At 37.4% G+C, this 27,103-nt stretch overlaps 1 protein-coding gene and 1 long non-coding RNA gene across 4 annotated transcripts in view; one reads left to right on the top strand and one right to left on the bottom strand.

The window, feature by feature from the left end:
- otofa (otoferlin a) overlaps positions 1-26,046 on the top strand; it is a 51,094-nt gene extending 25,048 nt beyond the window's left edge. The window contains 43 exon segments of the mRNA XM_056765428.1: positions 522-595; positions 915-1,041; positions 1,226-1,280; positions 2,390-2,521; positions 2,809-2,871; positions 2,978-3,062; positions 3,191-3,350; positions 3,663-3,849; positions 5,113-5,299; positions 5,407-5,630; positions 8,107-8,215; positions 8,381-8,570; positions 9,304-9,424; positions 9,586-9,686; positions 9,860-9,950; positions 10,051-10,167; positions 10,250-10,402; positions 10,504-10,693; positions 11,102-11,226; positions 11,713-11,847; positions 12,620-12,781; positions 13,394-13,465; positions 14,106-14,225; positions 14,312-14,473; positions 14,554-14,716; positions 14,996-15,150; positions 15,294-15,323; positions 15,458-15,592; positions 15,692-15,767; positions 16,173-16,312; positions 16,829-16,966; positions 17,077-17,214; positions 18,452-18,527; positions 18,530-18,578; positions 18,681-18,851; positions 18,942-19,102; positions 19,265-19,407; positions 19,535-19,623; positions 21,240-21,338; positions 22,158-22,399; positions 22,698-22,876; positions 23,059-23,159; positions 24,235-26,046. Coding sequence (XP_056621406.1) covers positions 522-595; positions 915-1,041; positions 1,226-1,280; positions 2,390-2,521; positions 2,809-2,871; positions 2,978-3,062; positions 3,191-3,350; positions 3,663-3,849; positions 5,113-5,299; positions 5,407-5,630; positions 8,107-8,215; positions 8,381-8,570; positions 9,304-9,424; positions 9,586-9,686; positions 9,860-9,950; positions 10,051-10,167; positions 10,250-10,402; positions 10,504-10,693; positions 11,102-11,226; positions 11,713-11,847; positions 12,620-12,781; positions 13,394-13,465; positions 14,106-14,225; positions 14,312-14,473; positions 14,554-14,716; positions 14,996-15,150; positions 15,294-15,323; positions 15,458-15,592; positions 15,692-15,767; positions 16,173-16,312; positions 16,829-16,966; positions 17,077-17,214; positions 18,452-18,527; positions 18,530-18,578; positions 18,681-18,851; positions 18,942-19,102; positions 19,265-19,407; positions 19,535-19,623; positions 21,240-21,338; positions 22,158-22,399; positions 22,698-22,876; positions 23,059-23,159; positions 24,235-24,415 — 5,608 coding nt within the window. The 3' untranslated portion in view covers positions 24,416-26,046.
- LOC130434980 (uncharacterized) lies at positions 22,894-27,102 on the bottom strand. 3 transcript variants are annotated; one of them, XR_008908750.1, is made up of 5 exons: positions 26,842-27,102; positions 26,564-26,738; positions 24,204-24,411; positions 23,422-23,812; positions 22,894-23,145 (listed from the first exon to the last, which is right to left on the bottom strand). It is a non-coding gene; the product is annotated as an uncharacterized LOC130434980 (long non-coding RNA). The 3 variants fall into 3 exon arrangements; XR_008908751.1 differs by having other exon boundaries at positions 23,509-23,812; positions 26,833-27,102; XR_008908749.1 differs by having other exon boundaries at positions 26,833-27,102.
- Between the last annotated feature and the right edge of the window lies 1 nt (position 27,103).

Raw genomic sequence — 27,103 nt, forward strand, 5'->3', positions numbered from 1 at the left:
CAGCTAATTGAAGGATTGTGTCCATCTTGTTGAATAATTCAGGACCCTTATTTGTCCAGCTAGCCTGTGACATCATCAGGCCTTTGTAGTTGAACTGATATCTAATCACCATAATATCAGTGCAGAGTTATTGGATACCATCGCTTCTATTGTGAGCGGGGTCTCGTTGTTGAAACAAATGTCCCATCTGAATGATAAACTTCACCAAATTTTCCATCATGGGAAAACCTGTCATGGTTCAGTGGAGATGTTTATATAGCATCCTCACAGTGTGTGTGTCTATTCAAACTTATACAAGTCTTAAAATGTAAAATGAACATCCAAGAGAAGAAAGTAAAATATTCATAGTGTCGAATCCAAATGGGAACATTTTGAATACTTGTATCCAGACACTTTGTTGCTTTTTAAATATATCTAGTTATAATTTTTCATGAATAGAAGAGGTGATTAAAAATGAATCACGGTGAAAGTTGTTTACACATTTTTTCCATTCATTGAAAATATTTATTTCTTTGTTTCAGATCAGGGAGAGGAGTGTTATCAGCAATGAAACTGGGTAGAACACGCAGTGCTAAAGACAACCACAAAAAAGGAGGTATTTCAATGCATTTTTAAAGATAGATTCAAGTAAACCTATTTGTAAGCCATCACTACCAATAGAAAATGGGGTATATATCAACTTTGAGTTCTTGTGTAGTTTTGGGGTAATTGAAGTGGTCTTGTCTCAAGATCGTATAGTAAACATCAGATTGATATGTTGTAGAAAAAAAAGGAAAATTAACTAACATTGAATGGCCTTTGACTACAAAAGGCATAAATGTTGGTACAAAGTCAGGTGCTTTATCAGCTAAAGTTCAGGCTCATGAGTCAGAGGGTACCTTGCAATATCATCTCAGTTGTGCTCTGGTACACAGATGATCCAGCCATTCTGGATGCCGAAGATTTGGATGGAAAGGCCATGCGTCTGGGTGGTGGGCCTGACCCTGATACCATCTCACTGGCCTCTGTTACTGCGGTAACCACTAATGTCTCCAACAAAAGGTCAGATATCTGTTTTACAAATACATTTTGACATTCTGGGAGGAGAACTCAACATTTCTCAGTGGAGTGCAAAAGTTATATTTTTCATCCCAGCTTGTGTTTTTTCCATCAGAATTAACCGCCGGTGCTCTTTTTTATACATTTAAAAGTGTAGATTGATTTTCACATACTGTGATATTTTCAGATCAAAGCCTGACATCAAGATGGAGCCCAGCTCAGGACGTCCAGTGGATTATCAGGTATGCAGAAACACAAATGGAGAAAGAACTTGTTTTACCTTTAAAGTCGGCAGCACTATATCTTTTCACATATTTGAATAACTTCCACACATACTGTACAAAAACATAGGCTTGAATTGGCAACAAGGCTTGTAAAACCCCCAAAGATAATCCTTAATTGGTGCGTTCTGCTCAATGCCCTGAGTATACAGTGACGTCCCAAATAAACTACTTTGAGTCTTGAGCTTCAATTCTGGAGAAGCCTTTGATGTTTACCAGTAATTGTCCTCTTGCATGGCTGTTGCATTGAGCAATTGAATTGTAAATTCATTTCAGTGCTGACACTGTGTAACTCTGTTCAATCCACAAAATGCATACAGTGTGCTGTGTCAGTGTATGCTAATTTCATTATCAGTAACAGTTCACATTTTTGCTAAAGGTTGGAACTCTTTTTGCTTTCTCTTTTTTTTAGATTCGCAGTAGTCATGCATCAATAAGTTTTGTTATTGCTTGCTTTCTTCTGGAATACAGATTCTGTATTTTTTGAAGTTGAATGAGTTTTTATGTTTTTTTTGTGGAAATATTTGCTTTGGAGTATTATGAAGACGGAGCGGAATAAATACTCAGGAAATAGCAGCTAATGGTTTATTTGAACTTTACATTAATAGATCTGAATTACTGTAGATGCCTGTGCTAACAAGCTAAAATTTCTGAATTTGATCTCTGTTGACCAAGCTTAACCTGGAATTTCTTCATATGTATCCTCCGATCTTCCTCAGACAAAATAAAATAGCACATTGTCGTTGTCGGACTGAAATCTCTTTTTCAGACACATTAGGGGAAATTAAGAAGCACTACATTTTTCAATGATTAAAAACAGTGTTGTCAAAGTTAAAAAAGCTCTTTCCAACCCTTTTTTTGGTTTTATACTTACCATTATTTAAATTACCATTACCATTATCAGTATTAATGATTTATAAACAGAATCATGGAAAATGAGATGCAAGGTCTCAGTCTGACAGCTATGACATTTTTCCTTTCATTTCCCTCTGTATCGGTCATATTGGTCATTTTAAATGTCTTTTTAAATATAGTCTTATTCATAATGTCCTATTTAAAATGATTTGCAGATCAGTGTCACGGTAATTGAGGCCCGTCAGTTGGTTGGTCTGAACATGGACCCGGTGGTGTGTGTGGAAATCGGAGACGAGAAGAAGTATACTTCCATGAAAGAGTCGACAAACTGCCCCTACTACAATGAGGTTACACTAACATTACTAAAACATCTGAGCAAAAGATTTCTCTTATATAATGTATTATTACATCTAATGTGGATCAGACTAGCATGAATCATATTATTTTACTTGGAAAGCGAGATTCTTCTGTAATGAGAAGGGCTTTTTTATAATAGTTGCTCCACCACAACCTAATAAAAAAGTAATGACTGTACTACAGTCACATTATATGTAAAAAACATTTATGTATATTTTTCTTATTTGCATAGCAATGCTCACACAGTCTTCAATATCTTCTTTCTTTATTCCAACAGTACTTTGTCTTTGACTTCCACTTGCCTCTTGATGTCATGTTTGACAAGATTCTGAAGATCTCAGTGAGTAAATTTGGTCTCTCTGTGAACACATATGAGCTTTTTTTCCCGGCATAGGTATTCAATGACTTATTGAATCACTTTTTTATTCTTTCATGCTTAAATTAAGGTTATACACTCTAAGAACCTCCTGCGAAGTGGTACCCTGGTGGGCACCTTTAAACTGGATGTAGGAACTGTGTATTCACAACCTGGTCAGTAACCGTTGAAATAATAACTACCAATTTTGTTTTTAAACATTAGGAAAGTTTTACGAAATATTCACTAAAAAATCAAATTAATAAAAAATTATTGTCTATTAATCGGGGTGTGTCTGTAACAGAGCATCAGTTTCATCACAAATGGGCAATGCTGTCTGACCCTGATGACATCACAGCTGGATGCAAAGGTTATGTTAAGTGTGATGTCGCAGTCGTAGGAAAAGGAGACAACATCAAGACACCCCACAAGGCCAATGAAGCTGATGAAGATGACATAGAGGGGTTAGAAACGTTTCAGTAATCAATGACAGTAGATTTAAGTAATAATAGTTGATGTTAGATAGAATAACAATAGAATACATACTCTAGATTTTGACCTTAATATAGAGAACATGAATAGATTTAACTCAAACATTAAATTCTAGATTGTTTTGATTCCATTGCAATAAATCATTCCATAGTTCCTTAAATGCTTCTGGAGTACAAATATTTTGCTGTTAGATGTTGGAAACTTTTTGTTCTTAATGTTTATGGTTTTTTTTTTGAGTGTTGCATTGTTCATTAGTTTTGCATGCATGACTGGATGTATTACAGGAATCTTCTGTTACCAGAGGGCGTTCCTTCCGAGAGACAGTGGGCTCGGTTTTATGTTAAGATTCATAGAGCTGAGGGACTGCCTAAAATGAACACAAGCATCATGGCCAACGTGAAAAAAGCTTTTATTGGAGAAAACAGGGACCTTGTGGACCCATATGTCCTCGTTCAATTTGCAGGGCAGAAGGTAAGGAACACTTGAAAAACATTCAACACGAGATCAATCTTTAGCCACCCATACTTTTTTTTAGACACTTTACTAACATAATTTGTGGTGCTATTGTATTTTAATTAGTGGTGGGCATAGATTAATTTTTTTAATCTAGATTAATCTAGATTAATTCCAAGATTAAAATGGCTCATTTGAATTCTGCCGAAGGCATTCAGAATATGTGTGCTACCCAAATAATGATTAAAAGTAAGTCTTTGAGAACGGGTTTCTCATGCCAGGTGGCGCATTAGACCAGGGGCTCATCTCCTGTTTCCAAAATAAATCACAAACTGCTTGAGAAAGCTGTTCTACTATGATAATTGGTGATGAAAATTAAATTATGTTCAATAAGATGAACTTGTGTTTACTTCCGCATTAGCTAAGGGATGATTTGCGTTTAGGTGGTACTTGAGACTGGAAGAGCTCCTACAGTACATTTACATTTAGTCATTTAGCAGACGCTTTTATCCAAAGCGACTTACAAAGAGTGAGGGAGCAACAAGCGATATGTCATACAGGAGCCATAATACATTAGATCTCAAGACAAAGTTACTGGTTTCAACTAAAACTAGACCACTACCTGTTGAGAGAAAGTGTTTTTTTTAAACCAATTCCGCATTGCACAAGGTGCAAACAACCTTAGTCTTGTCGATGTTTCTATTGGGAAGCTTCTTAAAAATTAATATTCCCTGAAGCAAACCCGGCGGCTTCATAGCTGCATCCATGTTAGCACGTCACGTGTGATGCGGTAATTTCACAGTAACGTTTTGTTGTGTTCAGACCAAACGCGAATACCGTGTCAAGCGCGAGTGATTTATATGTTAATGCAAAGAGCCAATAGACCTACTTCCTGCGCGAATCGCGCGAATGAAGCCCTGGTTATGAGATGATGAGGCGGCGCTAAGGACGCGAATGAAGCCCTGGTTATGAGATGATGAGGCGGCTTCTGCTTCCGCGAATGATGCGAATCACGCAAGTTGAAAAATCTCGTTCTCGCCCCGTACAGTGCAGTTAAGCTGGTATACATCCGCGCTAAAATATCAAGGTGAAAGTCATCATAGCTTGCGTAGTATAGACCCAGCTCCCAAACCCAACTTTGAGAATAGATTAACGGCGACATTTTTTTTATCGCGCGATAAGAGTCTCACTGCGCCGTTAACGGCCCACCACTAATTTTAATCAATACGTAAGATGTTACACCAAAATCTGAACATTTGAAAAAAAATATTATGTACACAGGGTAAAACCTCGGTTCAGAAGAGCAGCTATGAACCTATCTGGAACGAGCAAATAGCCTTTACCGAGATGTTCCCGCCTTTGTGTAGGCGACTGAAAGTTCAGATCCGTGATTCAGACAAGGTGAACGATGTTGCCATAGGAACCCATTTCATCGATCTACGCAAGATTGCAAATGATGGAGACAAAGGTGCCAACAGCCTGTCTGAATAAAACAGTTTAAGAAATATACTGAAGAAGTTAATCTATAAACAATTAATGAAACTCAGAGCTGACTTCTCTTTCATCTGACCCCAGGGTTCTTGCCGACTATGGGGCCAGCCTGGGTGAATATGTACGGTTCTACCCGTAACTACACCCTGATGGATGAGCACCAGGATCTGAACGAGGGGCTAGGGGAGGGTGTGTCCTTCAGGGCACGCCTCCTTATCAGCATTGCCGTGGAAGTTTTGGACACAACGTCTGCTGAGATCGTGAGCTCTACAGAGGTACAAGTGGAACCAGTGTCCAATATATCAGAGGTGAGATTTTCTTTTTCAAAGTTTAATGATTTATTACATTTCCGATAATATATCTATGTAATTTTTCACTTTACATGTTATATTTGATTAAATCCAAACCACACATCTAATCCATGCCCCCCAAATTGCCCAAAACTCCTGACACCTACTCATCTCTGACACCTTGCTTCCGAAGGCAAATTGATTACAGCTCAGTCCAGATTTTACAAAAATATCCACTGCCTGCTGGGAAATTACAAACCCAAGCTTTGAGTCGACAGACTAAATGTCATTGCAGATGTGTGAGTAGGTGTCCAGCTGTCTGTGGTTTTATTCGGTCCCTTAGGCCGGATATTGATTGTCAGAATTTATTTTGCTGAAGGGCAGGATTTATCATCACACTTGATCAAAAAGCTAGTTTCAACAAAAGCATGATGTCAATAGTCTAAATTGCCCTTCATAGCATGACTAACCTGTAAATGTGAAAGCCTGCGCGTTGATCCAAACTACAGTGCATGAGGAATAGAGAAATAAAAACTCACGATTGGTCAAGTTTGTGATCATTCTGGCAATGCAGTAGTGCCGGACAGTAGTTTTCTGAGTGTTTGTACTTGGAGAAGTGTAAAAAAACTTCTCTAAGGCCATCTACAGTAGTAGTCAAAAGTGATCTATAAGTGATGGCGGCATATTTGTACAATATTTGCTTTTATTGCTCCATCAGGTTTAATTAAAGCATCCACATATGAGGTGTAAGGTACAAAATGGATAAAACACTTAACGTTTAAGGTATTTATTGACAAAAATATGTGGCTTGAAAGCAAAATACACCATATCAGGGAATAGGGTTTTATTTGCATATTCAAAAAATGCATTGAAAAACAAAAAGCTCATTGTAGCTAATGTATTATCTGTTATAAATAGGTTTTGTAGTCATTGTTCCAACTACTGTATGTCTATAATATTTGCATGTGTTGTAAAATTTTTGCTAAGCCTCCTTAGATTCTTCTTAAAGCTCAGCTTCAGTTTGAACAACTTTACAACATCCAACATGAAGTTTTTAAAGTGGCCATAACAAACAGGGTTTCTGCCTATTTCATATTAATCTTGAGTACCTATAGAGTAGTATTGCATACGTTGTATCTTCGAAAAGTATTTCATTTGATCACATTTATAAAAGTTTATTTCCAGAATCATACTGTGTGTGTGGGGGTGAGGGGTAGGCTGAACTATAGCACATTGTCAACAAAACACAGACATCAGTTTCACTCACCACATGCGGTTCATGTCCGGCATCTTTTAGCACTGGGACGACTCCATATATCAGTTTCAAACTATCTTCAAATCCAGCGTAATATCCACAGTTTATATCACCCAAATGCAGTGAACAAACAGACACCTGAATTTTGCGAACATGTGCTCTCTCTTTCTCTCCTGCACACAAGTGAAAGTGACGTCTGCGTATATTCTCCTCCTGCTCTCCATGTTGCCGCGTTGGCGTGCTGCATGCTTTTCCGGGAGAATTGTCTAATAAGGGACTAACAAAAATTGTTACAAAACAGTTTTTATGTTAGAAAAAAACTTTCCGAAACCTGTACAATCGCTGGGGGAGTGTATCGAGCACAAAAATACTCTTTAATATGCCCAACTCGTTTTGGACAAGTTGACCATTTTAAGCATGAGAAGACGGCACGTTTAACATTGTAAAGAAGTCAGAATGCATGAGACAACGTTGCTGCACCTCTATAATTTTTTTAATCATTAATTTAAGCATTGTAAATTATGTTTGAATGTATTAAACATTCTGGAAGGTGTGCCCCGAGGACCAGGGTTGGGAAACACTGTACTAAAGTACTGATAACCAAAAAAATGTTTTACTCAGTAACCTGCACAGTGCAGATTTTCAATGCTTTATTCATGCTTCCCGATACCACATCATAGCCGTGATAAGACTAAAGCCTACTGGCTATTTTAAAAATTAAATCTTTCCATCAGTCCTGTCCAAACATCTTGTTTCAACAGAGAACATTCAACACTGGAAAGAAAATCATAGAAGATTTATGTTGTTTGTTTAAAAAAACAGTGGCTTTACTCACCTTCTCTCACTCCTTATTGTAGATAATTTAGTATGACCATTTCTGAACACAATTCTGTAGACAACTAGAGTTAGTGTTACTTCAGATAAAGGGTGATGAATGTGAAAGTTAATTTAGCTAAGAGGGCTGGTGATGGCCTAAAATGTCTGAGCTAGTGAAAGTTTTAGTGATCAAAGCTTCAGTTCAGAGTTAAGCCCTAAAGGGTTAGACTGCAGCGCTGAACTGCTATCATCATCTGAGTCATTATGATTTCAGACTAAGTTTACATTCTGAAGTCCCTTTTGGGAACTCCTATGTCTGAAGATATAGCAATGAATAACAAATCACTTTTAGATTGTAGATCAGAAAAGATGTTGCTGTCTGGATGCAGATCTGATCATCACACCATCTTCACCTTTTTACAGAGCGCAACAGGAAAGATGGAGGAGTTTTTCCTTTTTGGGTCCTTTTTGGAGGCCACGATGATAGACAGGAAAATTGGAGACAAACCAATCAGCTTTGAAGTTACTATTGGTGAGCTGAAGCCAAAAGCATATTTTCTTTTGAAAACTTTTGCTTTTCAATAAACATTGAAGTAGTGTGGTTTACTTGAGTACTTCATACATTTCAGAACTCGAAAAGAAATCAAAATATAAACTGTATATTCATAGAACTATGCGGACACGATTTTCTACTCAGGTAACTATGGTAACCAGATTGATGGAGTGAGCAAACCTACATCAGCGAAGAAGAAGAAAGAGGACGCAGGGGAGAGTGAAGAAGAGGAGTCTGAGCTCATTCACAACTCCAGTGATGAAGAGGCAGATGATGATGCAGATTTGATGTCTGTGCCGTCCACACCTCCTATGAAACCAGTTATAACTGACAGGTCAGTAGTCATTACATGAGAAAAGCAAAATTATCAAGGAATGGTTAGAAAAGTTGAGTTTTAAAGCTGAAGTATCATTTCTGCACCATTAGTATAATAATAATAAAGAACACAATGGTTGTCAAAAGTGCCCCAGAACTGTTTGTTGCTCTACATTCTTCAAAATGTCTTCTTTTGTGTTCAACAGAGCAAAAAATAAAATTGAGTATTTTTATCCTACTATGGTAGTCTATGGGGGGGCAAAATCTTAATAGAGCAAAGAATGGTAAACAGATTTGGGTGAGTAAATGAATACTCTAGTTTTTCCAAAACTTTATACATTTCTTTGTTCAGTTGAACACAAAGAAATACATTTGGAAGAATTAACACAATCATTGTTCATTCATACTATGATAGTCAATGATTCCCAAAAACTGTTGCTAACATAATTCCATGTATATTTTTCTGTGATCATCAAAACCAAGGCATTTATACAGATTTGGAACAATTTAAGAGTGAGTAATTCATGACCGAATTTTATTTTTGGGTGGAGTAACCCTTTAAAATTAGATCTATAAATAATCTAGCAATGATAAAATGTGGCTACCGGCTTTATCCAGGTGTTCTCTCGCTTATATCATTAGGAAAACTTGAATTGCATGCAGTTCACTTTTGATTATAGCTGCTGAGCTCTGGAAAGTCTGTAATAAGAACTAAAGTAGAAACTAAAGTATTTATTTTGCTGCCTTTTCAGAAATTATTTCCACTTGCCTTACTTTGAGAAAAAACCCTGTATTTACATCAAGAGCTGGTGGCAAGACCAGAGGAGACGACTCTACAACTCCAATATCATGGACAAGATAGCAGATAAACTGGTCAGCCTCCTTAAAATAAAACTACAGTCTGCTGCACAGATCTCTCTGACCTTTTCACTGACCGTTAACATGTCAACAAACTTTTCTTTTTTTATTTGCTATTTTTTATTAAATGTTGACCATGATGTTATTTGTGTGTGTGTGTGTATCTGTGTAAACAGGAGGAGGGTCTAAATGATGTTCAAGAAATCATAAAAACAGAAAAGGCATATCCAGAACGTAGACTTAGGGGTGTGTTAGAAGAACTTAGCACAAACTGCAGGTGAGAGAATCTCAGTCGAGATAAAAATGTTCAAAACACATTCATTAGCTTACGATCGATTTCACATCATAAAAAGTCTATACTTTAACCAACAGCGTGTAATTAAAAGAGTCTATCTATTAAACGTTCTCACATCAAAGGCTTTTACTGTTTTTCATTTCTTCAACACATAGCCGATTTGTTATGCTGGCGAACAAAGATCAAAATCAAGCAGGAAGAACCAAACTGGATCGAGAGAGGCTGAAGTCCTTCATGAGGGAAATGGTACGCCCACCATAACTGCATATAATATAAATGTGGATATTAGAGAAATGCTGATGGGATGTTACAGTAAATGTAATTTGTGCGTTTTTATTGTTCACAGGAGAGTATGGGTCAGCAGGCGAAGACCATTCGCACACAAGTGAAGAAAAACACGGTGCGAGACAAACTCAAGCTTGTGCAGAATTTCCTTCAAAGACTCAGATTCTTGGCAGATGAGGTAAAAGAAAATAGCTTCACATAACTCACAATTAGCTTCGCAGATGCACAGCTCAACGTTTTTCTTGTTTGTGTTCTCTAAGCCCCAGCACAGTATCCCCGATGTGTTCATATGGATGATTAGCAACAACAAGCGCATTGCATATGCCCGCATCCCCTCCAAAGACATCCTCTTTTCCATTGTTGATGAAGAGATGGGCAAAGACTGTGGCAAAGTTAAAGCTGTTTTCCTTCGGGTAACTCCATATTAGTGTCCCTCTGGATACCTGCGTTAATTAAAAGTATGAAATTTATGTTGGATGTTATTGAAGTGAATGCTCTGCTTTGGTGTTTGTAGTTGCCTGGAAAGAAAGGCTTCGGGCCTGCTGGCTGGACAGTTCAGGCTAAATTAGAGATGTATTTGTGGCTTGGGCTGAACAAACAGAGGAAGGACTTTCTGAACGGCCTGCCCAGTGGCTTTGAGGAAATCAAGGCATCAAAGGGAATAGGCATACAAGCTGTGCCTCCCATCAGCCTCGTCTATAACAGTAAGATTTAATGCACCAATATGGTGTAATAGTTTTGTTTAATATTGGTTTAAGCATATACAGGGTCTAGACAGTGGTTGATTTACAGTAACTCCCAGTGCCGGATCAATTAAAAAGCTTGAAACATTTCTTACCTTGACATTAAGTTACTTTGTTATTTGTTGTTAAAACTGTACTGTATATATTTTTTCGTCACTGTATCATTATATCACAGTTTTTCCTTTTATATTTGTCAAAAATAATATGGGATGTTACATCATTCTCATTTAAGATATGCTAGTCTTTGATGATGCAGTTTCTGAAGGGTTACATGGCAAATGTCAAGCAGCGGTGTACATGTTGGACCCTGTCAATTTATGTTAAAACATGGACGTCTGTGATAACCGATGTTCAATTTGTATTTTGCAGTGAAGCAGGTGTTTCAGTTGAGAGCTCACATGTATCAGGCTCGCAGTCTGTTTGCTGCAGATAGCAGTGGTCTGTCTGATCCATTTGCCAGGGTTTTCTTCTCCACCCACAGCCAGGTGACAGAGGTGAGTGTGCGTCTGAATCTCTGAAAGAGTCACGAAAAATACTAATATGCAATACTGTAATAAGATAGTTTTATAATTATCATTTAAAATTATAGTATTATATTTGATTGACATTTATGTTTATTTAAATATGATGAAACGCACATCAACTTAAAGTGGGTGCATCACCAAAAAAAAAACATGACAGAAAAATAAATGCAAAGTTGGCACACCAGAGCCAGAGTTATTACAAACATGCCTTATAAGAAACATGACTTCTTTGCATTTTGAGACATGACGAATCTAGGACTAGTTTTAAGCCCTGTACGGGAAACCAGCCCTAAATGTGAAAGTTTTTTTTTATAAAGATGTGACAAATTCAAAATGTCAAGACTCGTAAAAATGAGGACCGAATTATTACAGACACAATAAAAAAATACAAGATTTTGATAACATCTTACTGAGAAAAAAAAAGCAGTCGTGTATGTTTCTCTGTGTGTATTTCAGATTCTAAGTGAGACTCTTTGCCCCACATGGGATCAGTTGCTTGTATTTGATAATGTTGAGCTCTATGGTGAAGCCAGTGAACTCCGCGACGACCCTCCAATAATTGTCATTGAACTGTATGACCAAGACACTGTGGTAAGTTTAGAATGCCAAAAAGTTACATACTCACAGATTAAGTATAAATATCCAACATTTGGTTTCGACATTATCTATCCTATCTGTGTGTTACAATAAGTGTGAAAATGTGCCCTATTGTCCTGACTTCATGTTTGTTCCTGTTTATAATCTTTTGGTCCTGCCTTTTTGCTGGACGGCGTTTTTGGTTAAGTAGAGTGTGAACGTTTATTTCAACGCTGCTGTCGCTTGGGCCAGTCTGGGTTTGCATAGATAGCCATATTCAGCAAAGCATGCAAGATGTATGATGGGGCTCTGTCCCTTACCCACAAAAGATTCAATCTTCTCAAAATTTCCTTCTAAGAGAGAGAGAGAGATTCATTTGGTGATTCAAAAAACGTTCTCGTGGTCATAAACTACCTCTTGCATTCCTTTGGTTGACCTTGCTCAGAGGGTTAATAGTGTTTCTTTGTAGAGTAGTTGTAGAAAAGTAGTTGCATAAAAATATAGCTTGTAGTATTCATTGGTGTGGTTTATTGAAATGGAGAAAAAAAACATTTGCGGCAGAGGGTTGGTGTTAAAAATATTTGATCTAGTTTGTTAATATTTGTAAGGTTCTGATCTTAAATGAGCAATGGGAACTCAATAAGAAATTGCCTGCTATGAATCTTTAAGTCTTTGATCTTAAAGCCCCAGCAATAAAGTGGTCATTATGTGTAAGGGAATGGGAATGTATTAATACTGCCCCCTGGTGTTGTAAGATTGTAAATGACTTTTTTTGTGTGGCATCCAGGGGAAAGCTGAGTTTATTGGGCGAACATTTGCAAAGCCGCTAACTAAAATGGTTGATGAACACTATGGGCCCCCACGGTTTCCACCTCAGCTGGAGTACTATCAGATCTACAGAGGAAACTGTGCTGCTGGAGATCTGCTGGCTGCTTTTGAACTACTGCAGGTATGACTGGACCACAATGGCTGTAACCACTTCTTAAAGGGACAGTTCACCTAAAATTTTAATTATGTGATTATTCATTTACTGTCAGTATGACTTACAGTACTTTCTGTGGGGACCAAATGTAAAACACCATCATTTTTCAGAATGTCTGTACTGTGCTCTTGCAAACAAATAAAGTGGACGGGGAGTGGAGACTGTCGAAATCTAAAAAGAGTGCATCAATCTACTGAAATCTTTCAAAGTGACTTTAATGTTTAGTCTTTTAAACCTCTGAGTAGCACTTAATAAAAAAAAGAAATTCTCACTGGCTTTGAAAGACATGAGGGTAGTACATTATAGAAGAAATGCATTAAAGGCGAACTGTTCCTTAAGAAAAATCGTTCAACATAAGAACCACACACACACACACACACACACACACACACACACACAAACACACAAAAAGGCTTTCTTGTTGCAAATTTTTAATTTATTTTTCATGTAAAAATGATCTGCTTTATAATGCAGGCAGATCACTCTCTTTTCTTACCTTTTTGCCTCATTTATCATCTCATTTTACCCTAATTCTCTTTTCTATCCTTCCTCTGTACTCATCCACTTACCCACTGACAGATTCCTTATGACGATGAGGAGATCAGGAAGGCTCTTATTGCTGTCCATGACTTTGCTGTTCCTCAAATCAAGGTGCAATACACAAATTCGCCCCTTTAAATATTCTTTTCCATTCTTGTGTCACTGACTCCATTCTCTTTGCTGTTTCTATATTTGTGGCTGTCTCGTGTTTCAAAAGACGTGGTAGAAGACTATTATGTAAGGGATAATGTACAGGCAGCCAGACACATAGCGGAGGGTTTTGTATCACACTGTAGGGGCTTATTTCATGATATTAGCTGGCTGATTGTAAATTTTCCCGCTTATAACACGGCCACTTTCCACGTTTGAAAAAAAACTGGACGTGAAATGTGAATTCAAATTTTTTTATTAGCTCATTCTTACCGACAGCAGACCTTCCGCGTTTACTTTCGGTTTTAAGGTCCGAAACAAAATTCAAATGATATGAACTCGCAATTTGGTTAAATCTTTGGTAAATATAATGTCATATATGTAATTAAAAGACATATTTATATCTAAGTTGTCAAAATGATTTGCTGCAACTGGGTTACCGTGTGTTATTAGTTTTGAGAAGTTGTTATTTGGGAATAACGAATCTACAAATGTCGTGACTGGCTTATCTGAATCAACCATTCTAACAAGCCGTGTACTAAGTAGTTATAAATCAGTAAATGTGTTATAAATCAGTAAATTCTTAAATATTGTTGAATAGATTGGTCCAGCAGGACGGGCAGCACTTCCTCCAATTGATGGCCCGACCGATTCTGACCATGGACCAATTCTGCCTGTTCCGCTGGGTATACGACCAGTTCTCAGTCGATATCGCATAGAGGTGAAAGCCACAATATATGATTAAATTAACAAAAACAGCTTCATTGTTTTGTGGATCAGTGTTTTTGAGATGAACATCTTCTCCAGGTTCTGTTCTGGGGTCTGAGGGACCTCAAAAGAGTTAACCTGGCCCAGGTAGACAGACCCAGAGTGGACATTGAGTGTGGAGGAAAGGGAGTCCAATCTGCACTTATTCAGAACTACAAGAAAAATCCAAACTTCAGCACATTGGTGAAATCGTTTGAAGTGGTAAGCAGAACGTAACATACATTTCAAAAATCATTTCATCACTGAATTAAGCAGTTACCTCATGTAACCTTGTGCTGCAGGATCTACCAGAAAATGAGCTCCTCCATCCGCCGCTGAACATTCGTGTGGTGGACTGCAGGGCATTTGGACGATACACTTTGGTGGGGTCTCATGCCGTCACCACCCTACGCAAGTTCATCTATAGCCCCCCCAGCAAGACCACAAATAACTGGGCTCACACAGGTACCTGTCATGAGTACTTACTGTAGTCATTGAAGGAGCTGCTTTCCATTTCACAATCAATCTTTCTCTGTAAAAAACTTTATCTAAAATTTAAAATGATCAACCAATTGATCATTGATGTGTGACGTTGATTTAATTTTTAAATCACGGTACAGGCTACCTCTTTTTCCAGCTTCTCTGACTTTCAATCCTTTTTCTGTCTTTTGCTTCCTCTTGTCTACTGTCCTTTCCTGGTGTTGGTATTGGGCCAACTGAATCACATGACCCTGCACACACCAGCTAGACTGGCTAATGGCCTCATGACCCTCACCAATGGGATGTGTCATTCCCGCTCCTATTCCCTCCCCGTTTCTCATCCCTCAGGTGATATTGTGGTCAATATGGACCCTGAACCAAACTTCAAGAAGATGGACACAATAGTCAAGCTGGATGCTGTGAGTACATGCGCTTCTGAATAGTGTTTTTGTGCCTTTGTTTGTTACTGTATTTATTTAAGTGCATGTTAGTGTTTTTGTGCACAATCTGTTGTAGATGTTATATCTGTTGTTTTATGTTTTGTGTGTCCCTGTCCTTGTAGACCACTGATGCTGTTGTTAAAATTGACTTGGTGAGTCTTGATTTGTTTTGGACACAAAATGTTTAGCTTGAACGTATAGCTTACATAAATATGATTCATTAATGAAGATTATGTATGTGACCATATTACATTTCAAATGAAATAAGCATCCTATGTACGAACAGAACGAGGATGAGAAAGACAAAGAGAAAAAGAAGAAGAAGAAAAAGAAGGGAGATGAAATAGAGGAAGAGGAACCTGATGAGAGCATGTTGGACTGGTGGTCTAAATACTTCGCTTCAATAGAGACCATGATGGAGGTGAAAAGCTTTCAAAGAGTCATAAGACATCCTTTGTTTGATACTTTATGCTGTTTTATACTGTACTGTTTAATAACAATAAATGTTCTTTGAATCCAGAACCTAAGAGCCCATGAGGCAGCTTTGGCTGAAGCAGAAGAAAAAGAAGATCTGGAGATTGCCGCGGAGAGTACAGGTAACCAGAGATCTTTGCATGGACATGCTGTGCTGTTCATAAGTAGAACTAAAGTCATGTTGTGTTAGCAAAATGTCAAGTACACAGTCATCCCTATCATGTTCATAATATCGGATGTTTTGGCGTAAACCAGCCATTTGTAGCCTATGTATTTTTTCATGCCATGAAAGGCACCTGTTTATTATTATTATTAAAAATCAAGGTCTGTTTAGTTGGTAACTGTTAACAAATGAACGATTTGAATTATTTTTATCATTCATACTTGGGAAATCTTGTCAATAAAAACAACTGATGGCAAGAACATCATTGTTCATGACAAACGTCCCTTCAAACTTGCATCAAAGATGTCATGCTCAATCATTTCTCATTTCCATCCATACCCACCATTCACCCCTAACCTCCTAGAGATCAAACCCGATGACTTTTCCGTAAAAGGCACAAAACTCAAAGAGAAGAGCAAAGACAAGAAAAGCTCCAAGGACAAAAAGAAGAACCATGATGGGACAGAGAAACGGCCTCCAAAACCTAAAGTTGATGAACTCCTAGTCAGTACTTTTTACAATGTTTTAAAATATTACGAGGTTTTAATTCTTGTGTTATTCTGAAAATGGATTTAAAGTTGAAGTTTGTGATTTCTAAGAGCACTCCCAGCAAACGGTCAGAAAAATGTATAATCCCGTAAATGATAAATTCATGTTATTTCTTAAGGAAGGGTTGAGCTGGTCTCAAAGACAAAAAGCTTTAACATTATTTTGATAGCGCCACCGACCTCTAGTCTTTACAGTATTCTTTACGAAATGAATCAAAAACAGAATTAATATTTTTTATAGTTTTTCATTTAGGCCTATTTATTTTCACTGAATATTTACAGAAAATCTAATGAAACTATTTTTGGATATGAGATAATGAAAATTTTAACGTAACAAATGACACACTTTACCGTTTAAAAGCCCTTTATAGTATGGATAGTAAAATTGGCCTGAACTGGCTGATTATGATCTGTATCTCTGTAATCTACAGTAATTTCCATAAAAAATGTACCTATTATAATTTCATCTCAGGTGTATAATAAAGAGCTGGAGAGTGAATTTGATAACTTTGAGGACTGGCTCCATACCTTCAACCTATACAGAGGGAAAGCTGGAGATGATGTTGACCACAATGCGATTGATGATGACAGGATTGTGGGCAGATTCAAGGTCAGAGAACTTCTGGGTTTCTCATCATCTGTAAAGTAAAATGTACAGAGCAGACTAGTTTGGTTTTGAGTATAATCACGTTTTTGATGTTTTGTCTCTCTATAAACCAGGGTTCCCTCTGTATGTATAAATTGCCACTCTCTGAGGAGATCACCAGAGATGCAGGATTTGATCCTAACATGGGCATGTTTCAGAGTATCCCTCACAATGACCCCATCAATGTTCTCATGAGGATTTATATTATTAGAGTAAGTACTTGCTGAAGTCACTAGGTTTTCCTTAAAAAATATATGTTTATTTGATTGTGGTATAAGTGCATTAAAAGAATGTATACATTCATACTACTTTTTATGTAGTCTTCAAAATTATGCTTTATTTATGTCTTAAAAATACACTGTTCATCCAATGAACAGTTCACACAAAAATGTTGCCATTATTTACTCGCCCTCAAGTTGTTCAAAATCTGTATAAGTTTCTTTGTTCCAATGAACACAAAGATATTTGGAGGAGATCTCTTAACCAAACAGTTCTCAGCCACCATTAACAACCATAGCAGAAAATTTGCTTTATAAAGGTATTTGTTCTGTTGAACACAAAAGAAGAGGAAAGGAAACAGTTCTGCCACACTTTTGACTAGCATCATAAGTTTTCCTTCCATGGTAGGGGAACTTGAGGGTGAGTAAATGACGACATATGATGGATTTTAGTTTGCACTTTATTTACAGTATGTTTACTCATGGTGTACTTACAGTGTACTTGCCTAAGAAAGTACTGGGTTGTATAAGGCAACTGTGGAATGAGTTAACGTTTACGCATAGGTTCAGGGCTAGTACAGTACATAGTTATTACCTAGTTATTATATTTAAAGTGAGTATGTACATGGGAAACAGGACTGTAAAATAAAGTCCTACCAATTTTTTTGGGGGGTGAACTGTCCCTTGAAGTATACTAGACTTATGGCTATACTTGTACGCAATTATATCAAAATACTTAGTGTTCTATGTGTACTTGGTTTGTAGTTGTGTTAACTCCTTTGATTAAATAGCCTACTTTTTTCACTTTCCTCACTACCTTCACTAATATTTTACTGAGAGTACTGTGTATCTCAAAGTCTACATTAATAAACTTAAAATTGTTGTGAAAGTATTGAAATATCAATACTTATAAGTTCACTTGTGGTGTAGTTGTGGTACAAACAAAAACGTTGTTGTAATCTAGCTGTAAAATGAAAATTTACGACTGTACACCAATTTCATACCAAGTAATATTGAAATAGTACACTTACTATACACAAGAATACTGCTCGTTGTTATTAGTATAGTTCCTACATAAAGTAAACAGTACTTGGAAATTAAATCAATGTTCTCATTACAAATTCAGTATACCTAAGTACTAATTTAAGTATACAAAATGAACTTGAAGTATACTTATTGTTGTAGGGTTAGTTTTGCTACTAAAGTAAGCAATATGGATGTGTTCTCTTAGGCCACAGACTTGCACCCTGCGGACATAAATGGTAAAGCAGATCCTTACATAGTCATCCGACTGGGAAAGACTGAGGTTAAGACAAAGAAAACTACATATCGAAGCAGCTGAATCCTGTCTTTGGCAAGTGAGTAAGCTACTGTACAAGAGTGTTGAAAAACAAACCTCTATCTGAGTTCCAGCAATACAGATAAACTATATATGAAACTGCCCTCTTCTTTCTCTAAAGATCATTTGACATAGAGGCCACGTTTCCCATGGAGTCCATGCTGACGGTGGCAGTATATGACTGGGATTTGGTTGGAACAGATGACCTGATTGGTGAAACTAAGATTGATTTAGAGAACAGATACTACAGCAAACACAGAGCTACATGTGGCATTGCATCTCACTACTCTGTGTGAGTACCATTTGCTTCTTTTCTGCATAGAAACACAATACATTTGAACTGAGATCTTTATATCTCACTATGCTTTAATTTCACATCTAGCCATGGTTACAATGTGTGGCGTGACCCTCAGAAGCCAAGTCAGATCCTTGCTAAGCTGTGCAAAGACGGCAAATTGGACGGGCCCCACAATGGACCCGGTGGCAAGGTCAAAGTTGCAAACCGTGTCTTTCTTGGCCCAACAGAAATTGAAGATGAGAGTGGTGAGACGTTTGCAACATTTTTTCTGAGAAGCTTCAGGAGTTTTCTGCATAATGACTTGATCTGCTGCATTGAGAGTTGACCTAGATTTCTTCTCATAAAGTCATTACGTAGCTGCTTTTCCTATCCAATAATGAAATATTTCTGTTTTGTTTGGCCTGCAGGTCTTAAGAAGCAGACAGAAGAACACTTGGCTCTTACTGCTCTGCAGCACTGGGAGGAGATCCCACGTGTTGGTTGCAAACTCGTCCCTGAGCATGTGGAGACCAGGCCCCTTCTTAACCCAGACAAACCAGGCATTGAGCAGGTGCTTTACAATGCAACAAAATATCCGTGTGGTTGCCCTGGAGAGGTCCCTTGATGTTGGTTCAATTTATTCTTGATGAACACGCTGATGATGTGACTCCCTCTGCTTCATTTTCACAAACCTACAGGGAAGAATTGAAATGTGGGTTGACATGTTTCCCATGGATGTACCAGCACCGGGGCCAGCTATTGACATATCACCACGCAAACCAAAGAGGTGGGTGATGCTGTTTCACAACAAAAAAGTTGGAGTTTCAGATTGGTGATTTTTATTCTATAAACAATATTGAACATAAAAAACTGTGTCCTGCAAAACTGTTTACAACCTTGTTTCAACTAATACGTTTTGATTTAAAATCTCATGTTTTTCTCTACGTTTTAGCATTTCGTCCACACTCTCACAGCGTTTTTGTCAACAAAATCGAAGCTATTTAAAAAATTGGATACATTTGTAGTGATTTTTTAAACTATAAATGGCTATCGAGTTCAATAGGATTTCTCCAAAGACAGAATGTTTGCCTGAAGTTGTTGTTTGGCGGTGGAACGAAAAGATATTTTCACTCGCTTTTACAACTTTATAGTCTTGTGTCAAGCGCAGCAACAACCCTCATTGTCCATTTAACAAAAACTCCTCTACAGTCCTTCTACATTGACACAACATTATAAGTAGATGGAAAGTAAATATACTCTGACAGAAATGATGCACGTTGAGGCATTTTACAATATCCTGTGGATAAGCTGCTTTTGGAAAACAGTTAGAACAATATGAAGAGCGATGTTTTAATGCAAAAAAAGAATGTCAAAAGGAAGCAGATTAATTCTGTAGTTATACGTATGCCACCTTTTATGGGCTCCGTGTATTTCAGACTATATGGCTTATTTGTACTTAAAAAAATCTATTTGTCACACAGTGCAGGGTCATGTAAAATTGTATTAAATTCGTGAAAATTTTAAAGTAACACTGGCAAGTTACATCAACTTTTTCCTTAAACATTCCGTGAAATTTAAACCTGCAATCTTGACTTGTTCACTACCCACATACATTTTTCAGGGGTTTCCTTTACATAAGACTCCGGGCACAGAAAAGATATCCTAATGCTTTGATATGTGAGGAACCGAGACAAAAATAGATGAAAGCTTTAACAAATGAGTCTTGCTGAGATGATATTCCTCTTCATAGATTATTCAACCCTTAAGCAAGAGATAGACTGTTTCATTATCTAGACTTTTTTTATTTGTACTCATGGGATGGAAAAACGCTAGTGTTCACCTTTTAGACAGTAAGTTGTATAACCTCTGTATTTCATAATTGTTTATTATACTAAATGTTTAATTCTTGAGATCTTACTGTGGTTTTCAGCGACAGTTAAAACACAAAGGAACCACAGATGTCACTCTCAATCCTGGTGGCATTTGCTCTTTTGCTCCTCTTTATTTATTTTTTTGGCTAGTATCTCTTCATGTTTCTGAAGATTGTGGCACTTTCTAGCAAGGCATAAGAAACTGCCTTGTATCGCTCATAGGGATGGTCAATCATGCTCTTTTCCCTCCCCTGCACCCGTCTCCCAGATATGAGCTCAGGGTGATAATATGGAACACTGACGAGGTAATTCTGGAAGACGATGATTACTTCACAGGGGAAAAGTCAAGTGACATATTTGTAAGGGGGTAGGTATGGGCAGGTGTGTGAAAAATGTGTGGCTTTCTTAATCGATTACATTTCTTTGTTTGTTTCTTTTTCCCTTTGTTGTTTATCTGTTCGTCTTGTTGCGTTTTATGTTTTTTTGTGTATCCCCCTCCCCATCCCCACATCATTGCTGTGCTGTGATCTAGCTTTGAGCTTCGTGTTATTATTTGGAACACTGATGACGTAATTCTAGAGGACGATGCTTTCATGACAGGAGAGAAGATGTCTGACATCTATGTCAGGGGGTACGATACGATCGCATGGCTCGACATCTCCGCCCATCGCCTGCTTATAGATCTGCACTCGCCTCCTTATATTCACAACTAATTATATAACGCCGCCTTCCATACAGATCAAGCCACCTAAACAAGACCATATCATTCACAATGATGTTACTAGCTAATATTCAAAAATCTGTGGGATTGACTATTTGGTTACATTTTGTACAAACTGTCATTGAGAATGATTGATAATGGTATGGTCCTGGTTTCTAGACCCCCATTTTGTTATTTTTTTCAGGGTTTTATAATGTCTTGGGGACTGCGATGTTTCTCAAATACTGCATGAAAGCATAATTTATGTCTATTTGCATGGCAAACACCCTGCTGTTCATAAAATGTAGCAAAAACTATTTAAAGGGAATCATATAAAAAATATTAGGGAACTCCAATTACCATGGGGTGGAATTTACACCGTGTCCACACCGGACGCGACACGACAAAACAGATTAGAACCCATTATAATTTAAAATGTTGTCCATACCGGATGCGGTTCAAACCCATTAAGAAGAAGCAGGTTGTCAAGTCGCGTTGCGTCCGTTGTAGACACGGTGAATGATGATTTTTTGTGCAATATCCTGTTCTAGTTTATTTAAAAAAAAATGATATACAGTATAACCTATATATATAACCTCAATAGGTAATAGATGAGAATTGCTATTGCATGCACGTCGTCGTGTTATTAATGTGTAGATGCACTTTTAATATATTTGCATGTTTATGCCATTATTATAAGATGCCTTTAAGAACCATGAGTTTATCTTGATGTGTACCTTTTCTGTTCAGCTGGCTAAAAGGACAGCAGGAGGATAAACAGGACACAGACGTGCACTATCATTCCTTGACAGGGGAGGGAAACTTTAACTGGCGCTTTGTCTTTCCCTTCGACTATCTCATGGCTGAGGAGAAGATAGTCATCTCCAAGAAGGAATCCATGTTTTCCTGGGACGAGACAGAGTACAAGATTCCAGCTCGACTGACCCTTCAAGTGTGGGATGCTGATCACTTCTCTGCAGATGACTTCTTGGGTATGATGGGCATGTTTTTCCTTTTAAAAGATTAAAAAGACAAAATTTATATACTTTAAATTATGGCCTTAAAAGATAATGTCTTTTAAAGCACAGGACAGCCAGTTATTCAGCTTCCTCCCACATATGAACCATTGCATGGGACAATTCAGACACTGGTTATTGATAGTAGAATTTATTTGCATGTACAGAGATACATTTCAACCACGAGAAGTTCAAGGAAGTGTCATTATTTCTCAATTAACTCACTTGGTGTGTTGCATTCTGAAACATAAAACATTTTTCATGCTTTCTGCAGGAGCAATTGAGTTGGACTTAAATAAGTTTCCCCGTGGCGCAAAAACAGCAAAGCAATGCTCTCTCGACATGGTTCTAAAAGAGCAAGAACTACCATCCATCTCCATCTTCAAACAGAAGAGAGTGAAGGGCTGGTGGCCCTTTGTGGCCCGAGATGAGAATGATGAATTTGAGCTCACTGTAAGTAAAATGACATGCTAAAAATTTACATCTAAACATCAGATGTGAAAATGTTGAACAATGCAAATTATGAAATGGTTATTGACAACCATATGATTCTTTGTCAGTATGTGTTGTGTGTGCCGAAATAATAGAATGAGTTTACTCCAATAACACCAAACCCATCCATATCCTGTTCACAGGGAAAAGTGGAAGCAGAGCTCCATCTACTGACAGCAGAGGAAGCAGAGAAAAGTCCAGTCGGCCTTGGGCGCAAAGAGCCTGAGCCACTAGAGAAACCAAAGTAAGACATTTAGCCGCATGTTTACCCACAGTTACTGTAGCAGACATGAAGCACTTTAATGTCTCATTCATATTTCACATATTTAAGTCTCTCTTCCATAAGAGTAGACCGTACATACAGTATATACTAACAACTTTCAGTGGTATGGTACATTGAGGATGTGCTAATTATGTACTATAGAAAGGATTAATTCTATTAAAGAAATTACAGGTAGAGCACGACCACTGACAAATAAAATGTGGTTAAATCAAGTGTTCCTCACCGCAGAACGCCCCTCTGAGGCTGTTAATGTCTCTTTTTAATACTCCCACTCTCCTCTTTCACATCCTTCCTCCATGTGACCACCTACCCATTCCTGTTCGTTTCCTTCATTTCAATCCCTTTCCTGTTTTGGATAAAGTCGTCCAGACACCAGTCTAATGTGGTTCATGAACCCTCTGAGGTCCATACGATACTTCATTTGGCACAACTACCGATGGCTGATCCTGAAGGCTCTGGCCCTGCTGCTCCTCCTCCTCCTCGTTGGTCTCTTCCTCTACTCTTTTCCTGGATATCTGGTCAAGAAACTCCTAGGGGCCTGAAGAGAGGGGAAGACCACCGGTAGCCCATCCTCACTGCGTCTGTTTTCTCTTTTTTCTGTTACTCCGAGTGACCTTTAAGCACATTTCGAAGTGTAGGCTGTCACAGTTTGTGATCGTGGGTAATTGTTGCATTTTCCACAACAGCCTTTCCATTTTGTCATTCTTTTTAGCTTTCTTACCCATTTTCAGTCTTACTACACACATATATGTACTATGTTGAACTTAGGTCTGTGTGGTTGGCCCCTGATTGTTTATTTAGGCAAAGATTTGACATGTTTATTCTAAATGCAATATGAATTTTATTCAATCTGCAGTCCATTTGCTACTGTGTTTGTCAAACTATCTTTCGCCTGATATGAGTGACTATTGAATAGTATACCTTTGAAAATTCATGTCCTAACCACTAACCTTTTCCTCTTTCTCCTTCATTCATGCTTTCACCTTTTAACTCACTGCCTCTTACCTGCAACCCCCTTACACGTCCACCATCACAGCCGTCCTGACACCACCTTCCTTTGGTTTCTGAGTCCGCTGAAGGCCATACGATATCTGATATGCAACCGCTACAAGTGGCTCATCATCAAGATCATCGTGGCTCTGCTGATGTTGATCATGGTCGGCCTGTTTCTCTACAGCATGCCAGGCTATCTGGTCAAAAAGCTGCTGGGGGCCTAAAGAGGTGGTAGAAGGTTTATTTAGAAATGTCCTGCCCCTCAAATGTGGCTTACTTGTAATATTTTTTTTTTCTTCTAACATTTTATAGTGCTGGCATTTTTCATTAACCTCCAGAGGTTCTCATTCACATAGTTACTCTCTAAACATAACATCTTTTTATTAATATTAATTGCATGTCTTGCCCATGAGAAGAGCAATAGTCTTTATCTCTGTTGGTCATATAGAGAAAGGAAAGTGGCACGGGAGTGTCTATTTTTGGTATGAAATTGTTGAATAAATTGGACTGTGAATAAGAGTGTTCATTTTAACATTCATTACATTTCATCAGATTCTTGGACTTTATTGTCATTGTCTAGACTAATTGTCTAGAAATACTGTATGTCTTGCTGCTTAAAGCACAATAAGCATGTCTAAAACTGACTTAAGTTGCTTGAGTTTGAAAAATACTACGATAAGGTTGCAAGCCTCATATGTGACCCTGGACAACAAAACCAGTCTTAAGGGTCAATTTTTCGAAATTGAGATTTTTTTGAGAGCTGAATAAATAGGCTTTCTATTGATATATGGTTTGTTAGGACAGGACAATATTTGGTCGAGATATAACTATTCAAAACTCTTGTATCAGAGGATGCAAAAAAATCTAAATATTGAGAAATGCCCTTGGAAAGTTGTTAATCAGAAGCTATGTAGCAGGCCGTTGATATGTAGAAAGAGGTTTCTTTTAACGCTCTCTTTTGGCTTACCGCTGTAATGACATTGTGGAGAGTAGATGAAACCCGAAAGCTGAAATTCTTAGCTTTACATAGGTACTAAACTTGAGTTGGTAATTCTCAAAGAGCGGACAGCAGCGAGTAAAGTTTGTAGCTGTGCTTCCAGGCATTTTTATTGCTGAATATTGCTAAAATGTTATTATATATTTGGGGTAGGAAATTTACAAAAAAGAAATCTTGGGAAGTGGTCTTTACTTAATATCCAGATCTTGGCCCCATAATTTTGACCCATACAATGTATTTTTGGCTATAACTACAATTGTTCCAGTGCTACTTAAGGTTTTGTGATCCAGGGTCACATATTGAGTATTTAGTGTAATTTGATAACACTTTGCCTTGCTTTTTGCACTATGAATTCAAGATACTTTTAAAGATAATGTTGTTTACTGATTTTGAACAGTTGCTTCCAACCCTGTTCCTGGTGGCCCCTTAACAGTTTATATTTTACATGTCCACAAAATACTCAATGTAGTAAGATAAATTTAAAGATAAATTATTTTAATGCTTTAATTAGACATGTTTTAAGGACAAAACTAAATTAGTTTTTGGGGGACAACAATAACAGGATCTGGAAACCACAGATTTAAAGAAACATATAGAGATTTAGGGTTAAATAACACAATTGGATTTTTTTATTTCTATATTCCCTACTGTATGTTTATTTTGCTTGCTGTGTACATTTTTGTATTTTAAGTTTGCTTGATATTTATTGTTGTTCTATTGAATTAATAGTACATTTAACAATGGACTTCTTGCACTGATTTAAGCCTGTTTAAGGGTGTATTTTTCATTCTTGTATGTGTGAAATATTGATGTATTTATTTTTGTCAGAATGAAGACAATAAAACAAACTGGTTGCAATACAAAACATTGAACAATTTTGTGGTTATGCAACACGCCTATTTAAAAGTGTGTACATAACTCTTTGGAATTAAACTTGTGAATGTGTTATAGGGATAGATAATCTTGTTAAAATATTCAAAAATCTGTAAGGATTTATTCACCTTCATGTGGCACAGAACTTTTTTATGACTTTCTTCTGTGGACCATAAAAGAAGATATTTAAAGAAATGTGGTTTTGTGTCCATGCAATTTAAGTCAAGGGGGGTTGTTCTGCAGAAATAAAGTATTTGGGTAAACTATCCCTTAATATAATATATTCTCTTGATTAAATTGGTATATACATCAACTAAACAGTGTTCTTTTTTTAAATATTGTATGTTAGAATGTGGTTTGGGTATGGCTTCATTAAAAAAACATTAGAAGTCCATGGTACAGTCTTTGCCTATTTAAATAGCTTGTGTGTGTCAGTGTGATTGCAATTGGTGTCATTTGTATAACCCTGTCCTTTTTATACCACAGTCGTCCAACCACCAACCTGTCGTGGCTGTTGAGTCCAGTACGGGTGACCTGCATCATGTGTTGGCGGCAATTTAAAGTGGGGCTAGTGGTGACCCTGCTCAGCATTACCTCGGTTATCTTTTTGGGCCTCCTGTTCTTTTCTCTTCCCTCTGCTGTTGTCCAGAAGATCTTCAACATTTCAGGCTAATTACCTGATATGATCATTACGACACAGACATAGATATGAATTGTATCAGTTAAATGCTAAATATTTTCGTGTTTGTAATCTGTATTAAAATATTTTACCTGTAATACCTATGTTTTATGATATCATGTTTATCAAAGGTGTTGTGCAAATTCTCACGGATAACTTAAAATCCTATTTGACTTTATTATACTATAATTGCCAACTTAGTTATATGTAAAACAACTAATATTCTAAATATTGTCTTTATATTGTACGCATTTGTTTTAAACGTGTTGTCGCTGTATTTAAGTTTGAACTACGACAAATAGGCAAGTAACTTTTTACAATCGAGTTTTGCCACCTCCCGGCCACCGTACTTCGCCGAGGCGC

This window comes from Triplophysa dalaica, chromosome 13 (genome assembly GCF_015846415.1).
Source record: "Triplophysa dalaica isolate WHDGS20190420 chromosome 13, ASM1584641v1, whole genome shotgun sequence".
NCBI lineage: Eukaryota > Metazoa > Chordata > Actinopteri > Cypriniformes > Nemacheilidae > Triplophysa > Triplophysa dalaica.